Below are 7,703 nucleotides of genomic sequence, written 5' to 3' on the forward strand. Positions count from 1 at the left end.
TCCCCTCCCCTGTGTCGGTGTCACCTCCCCTGTGCCGCTGTGCCCTCCCCTGTGTGTCGCTGTCACCTCCCCTGTGCCGCTGTGCCCTCCCCTGTGTCGGTGTCACCTCCCCCTGTGCCCTCCCCTCTGCCGACGTCATTGCTGTCCCCTCCCCTGTGTCGCTGTCACCTCCCCTGTGCCCTCCCCTGTGCCGCTGTCCCCTCCCCTGTGTCGCTGTCACCTCCCCTGTGCCCTCCCCCTGTGTCGGTGTCACCTCCCTCTGTCCCCTCCCTTGTGTCGGTGTCACCGCTGTCCCCTCCCTTGTGTCGGTGTCACCTCCCTCTGTCCCCTCCCCTGTGCCGGTGTCACCTCCCCTGTGCCGGTGTCACCTCCCCTGTGCCGCTGTCCCCTCCTCCTGTGTCGGTGTCACCGCTGTACCCTCCCCTGTGTCGGTGTCACCTCCCCCTGTGCCTTCCTTGTGTCCGTGTCACCACTGTCCCCTCCCCTGTGCCGCTGTCACCTCCTCCTGTGTCGGTGTCACCTCCCCTGTGCCCTCCCCTGTGCCCTCCCCTTGTGTCGGTGTCACCGCTGTCACCTCCCCTGTGTCGGTGTCACCTCCCCCTGTCCTCTCCCCCTGTGTCGGTGTCACCGCTGTCCCCTCCCCTGTGCTGGTGTCACCTCCCCCTGTGTCGGTGTCACCTCCCCCTGTGCCCTCCCCTGTGTCGGTGTCACGCTGTCCCCTCCCCTGTGCCGCTGTCACCTCCCTTGTGTCGGTGTCACCGCTGTCCCCTCCCCTGTGCCGCTGTCCCCTCCCCTGTGCCCGTGTCACCTCCCCCCGGTGCCTCCCTGTGGCACTGTCACCTCCCTCTGTCACCGTGTCCCCAATCAATGTCCCCAATGTCTCCAAATCCCCAATGTCCCCTCAGTGTCCCCAAATCCCCAGGATCACTTCAGTGTCCTCAATGTCCCCAATGTCCTCAATGTCCCCAATCCCCTCAGTGTCCCCAGTGTCCCCAATCCCCTCAGTGTCCCCTCAATGTCCCCATTACCCCCAGTGTCCCCTCAATGTCCCCAATCCCTTCAATGTCCCCAGTGTCCCGAGTGTCCCCACTGTCCCCAATGTCCCCTCTATCCCCAGGGTGACTCCGGCCGTCCCCTCACCTGTCAGTGTCCCCAATGTCCCCAATGTCCCCTCTGTCCCCAGGGTGACTCCGGCGGTCCCCTCAGCTGTCGCCTCGGTGGCACCTGGCACCTGGCGGGGTCCCCATGTCCCCAATCCCCCCAATGTCCCCAATCCCCCCAATGTCCCCAATCCCCCCAAACCCCTCTCAATGTCCCCATGTCCCCAATGTCCCCAATGTCCCCAGAGTGTCCCCTCTGTCCCCAGGGTGACTCCGGCGGTCCCCTCACCTGTCACCTGGCTGGCACCTGGCAGGGTCCCCAATGTCCCCTCAATGTCCCCTCTGTCCCCAGGGTGACTCCGGCGGTCCCCTCACCTGTCAGTGTCCCCTCAATGTCCCCTCAATGTCCCCTCTGTCCCCAGGGTGACTCCGGCGGTCCCCTCACCTGTCAGTGTCCCCTCAATGTCCCCTCAATGTCCCCTCTGTCCCCAGGGTGACTCCGGCGGTCCCCTCAGCTGTCGCCTCGCTGGCACCTGGCAGGGTCCCCATGTCCCCAATCCCCCCAATGTCCCCAATCCCCCAATGTCCCAAATCCCCCCAGTGTCCCCTCAATGTCCCCTCTGTCCCCAGGGTGACTCCGGCGGTCCCCTCACCTGTCAGAGTCCCAATGTCCCCAATGTCCCCTCTGTCCCCAGGGTGACTCCGGCAGTCCCCTCAGCTGTCAGTGTCCCCTCAATGTCCCCACTGTCCCCTCAATGTCCCCAGGGTGACTCGGGCGGTCCCCTCAGCTGTCGCCTGGCTGGCACCTGGCACCTGGCGGGGTCCCTGTATCCCCAATGTCCCCTCAATGTCCCCAATGTCCCCTCAATGTCCCCAGGGTGACTCCGGCGGTCCCCTCAGCTGTCAGAGTCCCCATGTCCCCAATGTCCCCAATGTCCCCAATCCCCCCAAACCCCTCAATGTCCCCAATGTCCCCAATGTCCCCACTGTCCCCTGAGTGTCCCCTCTGTCCCCAGGGTGACTCCGGCGGTCCCCTCAGCTGTCAGTGTCCCCTCAATGTCCCCAATGTCCCCTCAATGTCCCCAATGTCCCCTCTGTCCCCAGGGTGACTCCGGCGGTCCCCTCAGCTGTCAGTGTCCCCATGTCCCCAATATCCCCCCAATGTCCCCTCAATGTCCCCTCTGTCCCCAGGATGACTCCGGCGGTCCCCTCAGCTGTCAGAGTCCCAATGTCCCCAATGTCCCCTCAATGTCCCCTCTGTCCCCTCTGTCCCCAGGGTGACTCCGGGGGTCCCCTCAGCTGTCAGTGTCCCCATGTCCCCTGAGTGTCCCCTCTGTCCCCAGGGTGACTCCGGCGGTCCCCTCAGCTGTCAGTGTCTCAATGTCCCCTCAATGTCCCCACTGTCCCCTCTGTCCCCAGGGTGACTCCGGCGGTCCCCTCAGCTGTCAAGAGTCCCCACTGTCCCCTCAATGTCCCCAATGTCCCCAATCCCCCCAATGTCCCCAATGTCCCCAATGTCCCCTGAGTGTCCCCTCTGTCCCCAGGGTGACTCCGGCGGTCCCCTCAGCTGTCAGTGTCCCCAATGTCCCCAATGTCCCCTCAATGTCCCCAGGGTGACTCCGGCGGTCCCCTCACCTGTCAGAGTCCCCTCAATGTCCCCTCAATGTCCCCAAGGTGACTCCGGGGGTCCCCTCAGCTGTCAGAGTCCCCAATGTCCCCTCAGCTGTTGCCTGGCTGGCACCTGGCAGGGTCCCCATGTCCCCAATGTCCCAAATCCCCCCAATGTCCCCAATGTCCCCTCTGTCCCCAGGGTGACTCCGGGGGTCCCCTCAGCTGTCGCCTGGCTGGCACCTGGCACCTGTCAGAGTCCCCATGTCCCCAATGTCCCCACTGTCCCCTCAATGTCCCCAGGGTGACTCGGGCGGTCCCCTCAGCTGTCAGTGTCCCCTCAATGTCCCCTCAATGTCCCCAGGGTGACTCCGGGGGTCCCCTCAGCTGTCAGTGTCCCCTCAATGTCCCCAATGTCCCCTCAATGTCCCCAGGGTGACTCCGGCGGTCCCCTCAGCTGTCGCCTGGCTGGCACCTGGCAGGGTCCCCATGTCCCCAATGTCCCCAATCCCCCAATGTCCCAAATCCCCCCAATGTCCCCTCAATGTCCCCTCTGTCCCCAGGGTGACTCCGGCGGTCCCCTCAGCTGTCGCCTGGCTGGCACCTGGCACCTGGCGGGGTCCCTGTATCCCCAATGTCCCCAATGTCCCCAATGTCCCCTCAATGTCCCCAATGTCCCCTGAGTGTCCCCAATGTCCCCTCTATTCCCAGGGTGACTCCGGGGGTCCCCTCAGCTGTCAGTGTCCCCTCAATGTCCCCTCAATGTCCCCAGGGTGACTCCGGCGGTCCCCTCAGCTGTCGCCTCGGTGGCACCTGGCACCTGGCGGGGGTGGTGAGTTGGGGCGACGCCTGCGGGGTCCCCGGGCGCCCGGGCGTCTACACGGGGGTGTCCCCTCACCTCTCCTGGATCCTGTCCCTCGTCCCCGAGCTGGCCCCGCGCCATGTCCCCAACGATGTCCCCAAGGATGTCCCCAAGGATGTCCCCAATGTCCCCAAGGGCAGCGCGGAGCCGCCCGCGGGTCCCTGCGGGCTCGGGGACGTCCCCCCGGGGTGGCCTCGGCCGCTGGCCCCGGGCCCGGCTGGGGACGCGGGGGGCGGCGCCGGGGGCGGCGCCTGGGGTGGTGCTGGTGGCGATGGGGGCGGCCCTGCTGCGGGTTTTGGGGTGAAATGGGAGAAATTTGGGCAAAATTTGGGGTGAAAAGGGCGGAATTTGGGGTCTGGTTTGGGGTTTGGGGTGAAAACAGCGAAATTTGGGGTCTGGTTTGGGTTTTGGGGTGAAAACAGCGAAATTTGGGTGAAAAGGGCGAAACTTGGGGTTAAAAGGGCGGGATTGGGGTGAAAAGGGCGGATTTTGGGGTCTGGTTTGGGGTTTGGGGTGAAAAGGGCGAAATTTGGGGTGAAAAGGGCAGAATTTGAGGTGAAAATGGTGAAATTTGGGGTGAAAATGGCGGATTTTGGGGTGAAAAGGGCGAAATTTGGGGTGGAAATGGCAGAATTTGGGGTGAAAAGGGCGAAATTTGGGTGGAAAGGGAGGGATTTGGGGTCTGCTCTGGGTTTTGGAGTGAAAAGGGCGGGATTTGGGGTGAAAAGGGCGAAATTAGGGGTCTGCTCCGGGTTTTGGGGTGAAATGGGCGGGATTTGGGGTGGAAAGGGCGGAATTTGGGGTGAAATGGGTGAAATTTGGGTGAAAAGGGCGGATTTTGGGGTCTGGTTTGGGGTTTGGGGTGAAAAGGGCGAAATTTGGGGTGAAAAGGGCAGAATTTGAGGTGAAAATGGTGAAATTTGGGGTGAAATGGGCAGAATTTGAGGTGAAAATGGTGAAATTTGGGGTGAAATGGGCAGAATTTGGGGTGGAACCGGCAAAATTTGGGGTGGAACCGGCAAAATTTGGGGTGAAAAGGGCGGATTTTGGGGTGAAAATGGCGGAACTTGGGGTGAAAAGGGAGAAATTTGGGGTCTGCTCCGGGTTTTGGGGTGAAAAGGGTGGAATTTGGGTGAAAAGAGCAAAATTTGGGGTGAAAATGGCGAAATTTGGGGTGAAAATGGCGAAATTTGGGGTCTGGTTTGGGGTTTGAGGTGAAAAGGGCAAAATTTGGGGTGAAAATGGTGAAATTTGGGGTGAAAAGGGTGGAATTTGGGTGAAAAAGGCGAAATTTGGGGTCATGGGCACAACTTTGGGGTGAAAACCTTGGATTTTGGGGGTCTGGTTTGGGTTTTGGGGTGAAAAGGGCGGATTTTGGGGTGAAAATGGCGGAATTTGGGGTGAAAAGGGAGAAATTTGGGGTCTGCTCCGGGTTTTGGGGTGAAAAGGGTGGAATTTGGGTGAAAAGAGCAAAATTTGGGGTGAAAATGGCGAAATTTGGGGTGAAAATGGCGAAATTTGGGGTCTGGTTTGGGGTTTGAGGTGAAAAGGGCAAAATTTGGGGTGAAAATGGTGAAATTTGGGGTGAAAAGGGTGGAATTTGGGTGAAAAAGGCGAAATTTGGGGTCATGGGCACAACTTTGGGGTGAAAACCTTGGATTTTGGGGGTCTGGTTTGGGTTTTGGGGTGAAAAGGGCGGATTTTGGGGTGAAAATGGCGGAATTTGGGGTGAAAATGGCGGAATTTGGGGTTAAAAGGGCGGAATTTGTGGTTCTGGTTTGGGTTTTGGGGTGAAAAGGGCAAAATTTTGGGTGAAAAGGGCGGAATTTGGGGTCATGGGCACGACTTTGGGGTGAAAAGGGCGAAATTTGGTGTCCCGGGCGCGACTTTGGGGTGAAAACTCGGATTTTGGGGTCCCGGGTCCAACTTTGGGGTGGAAATGCCGAAATTTGGGGTGAAAACGGCAAAATTTCGGGGTCTGGTTTGGGTTATGGGGTGAAAACCCCGGATTTTGGGGGTGTGGTATGGGTTTTGGGGTGAAAAGGGCAGAATTTGGGGTCCCGAGCCCAACTTTGGGGTGAAAATGCCAAAATTTGGGGTCATGGTCTTGACTTTAGGGTGAAAACCCCAAATTTGGAGAGTCTGGACTGGGTTTTGGGGTTAAAACCAGATTTGGAGTGTCCCAAATAGGGGGGGACCCCAAAAATGGGGATGGGACCCCAAATTTGAGACCTGGGACCCCAAAAATGGGGATAGGAACCCCAAAAATGGAGATAAAGCCCCAAAAATGACCCCAAAAATGGAGATGGGACCCCAAAAATGGGGGTGGGACCCTCCCAAAATTCCCCAAAATTTCCCAAAATTCCCCAAAATAAAAACTCTGAGACCCCTCCCCGTCCTTTTTCCTGCTTTATTTGGGGTGGGGGAGACCCCAAAATTTGGGAGGGGGAGGGAAATGGGGACCCCAAAAATTTGGGGAAAAAACACAAAAATTTGGGGGAAAAAACCACAAAATTTTGGGGGAAAATCATCAAAAATTTGGGGGAAAATCCCCAAAAATTTGGGAAAATGGCAAAATTTGGGGGAAAACTCAAAACTGAGAGAGGGGAACCCCAAAAATTTGGGAGGAACCCCAAAAGTTGAGGGGAAAAATCCCAAAATTGGAGGGAAATCCACCCAAAATTGAGGGGAAAACGCCAAAAATGTGAGGAAAAATCCCCAAAACTGAGGGAAAAATCCCCAAAATTGGAGGGAAAATCCCAAAACTGGAGGGAAAATCCCAAAATTGGAGGAAAACCCAAAAATTTGGGGGCAAACCCAAAACTTAGGGAGAGAAACGCCAAAAATTTGAGGAAAAATTCCCAAAAATTTGAGGAAAAATTCCCAAAAATTTGAGGAAAAATTCCCAAAAATTTCAGGAAAAATCGCAAAAATTTCAGGGAAAATCCCCAAAAATTTGAGGGAAAAATCCCTAAAATTTGAGGAAAAAATCCCCAAAAATTTGAGGAAAAAATCCCCAAAATTTTGAGGGAAAAATCCCCAAAAATTGAGGGAAAAATCCCAAAATTTCAGGGAAAAATCCCAAAAATTTGAGGGAAAACCCCCAAAATTTCAGGGGAAAAATCCTTAAAATTTCAGGGAAAAATCCCAAAAGTTTGAGGGGAAAAATCCCCAAAATTTGAGGGAAAAATCCCAAAAATTTGAGGAAAAATCTACAAAAATTTGAGGGAAAAAATCCCCAAAATTTGAGGAAAAAAATCCCAAAAATTTGAGGAAAAGATCCCCAAAATTTGAGGAAAAATCCCCAAAAATTTGAGGAAAAAATCTCCAAAAATTTGAGGGGAAAATCCCAAAAATTTGAGGGAAAAAATCCCCAAAATTGGAGGAAAACCCAAAACATGAACGGAAAAAAAAAGATCCCAAAATTGAGGGAAATGCCCCGAAATTTCAGGGAAAAATCCCCAAAAATTGAGGGAAAAAATCCCCAAAAATTTGAGGGAAAAAATCCCCAAAAATTTGAGAAAAAATTCCCCAAAATTTGAGGGAAAAATCCCCAAAATTTCAGGGAAAAATCCCAAAAATTTGAGGGAAAAACCCCAAAATTTCAGGGGAAAAATCCCCAAAATTTCAGGGAAAAAATCCCCAAAATTTGAGGGAAAAAATCCCAAAAATTTGAGGAAAAATTCCCAAAATTTCAGGGAAAAATCCCCAAAATTTCAGGGAAAAATCCCAAAAGTTTGAGGGAAAAAATCCCCAAAATTTGAGGGAAAAACCCCAAAAATTTCAGGGAAAAATCTCCAAAAATTTGAGGGAAAAAATCCCCAGAATTTCAGGGAAAAATCCCAAAAATTTGAGGGAAAAACCCCAAAATTTCAGGGAAAAATCCCCAAAATTTCAGGGAAAAATCCCAAAAGTTTGAGGGAAAAAATCCCCAAAATTTAAGGAAAAAATCCCCAAAATTTCAGGGAAAAATCCCAAAATTGGAGGAAACCCCAAAAACTGGAAGGAGGAAAAATAAAGATCCCAAAATTGGAGGAAAATGCCCCAAAAATTTGAGGAAAAATCCCCAAAAATTTGAGGAAAAATCCCCAGAAATTCAGAGAAAATCCCCAAAAATTGAGGAAAAAACCCCA

At 54.5% G+C, this 7,703-nt stretch overlaps 1 protein-coding gene across 1 annotated transcript in view; it reads left to right on the top strand.

Annotated features, from left to right (window-relative positions):
• LOC129134284 (uncharacterized) overlaps positions 1-7,703 on the top strand; it is a 77,780-nt gene that overhangs the window by 12,837 nt on the left and 57,240 nt on the right. Inside the window, exon 7 of the mRNA XM_077193231.1 lies at positions 3,481-3,540. Within this exon, the coding sequence (XP_077049346.1) occupies positions 3,481-3,540 (60 nt within the window). The remainder of the gene's footprint in view (positions 1-3,480; positions 3,541-7,703) is intronic.

This window comes from Agelaius phoeniceus, chromosome 37, assembly GCF_051311805.1.
Source record: "Agelaius phoeniceus isolate bAgePho1 chromosome 37, bAgePho1.hap1, whole genome shotgun sequence".
In the NCBI taxonomy this organism is placed as follows: domain Eukaryota; kingdom Metazoa; phylum Chordata; class Aves; order Passeriformes; family Icteridae; genus Agelaius; species Agelaius phoeniceus.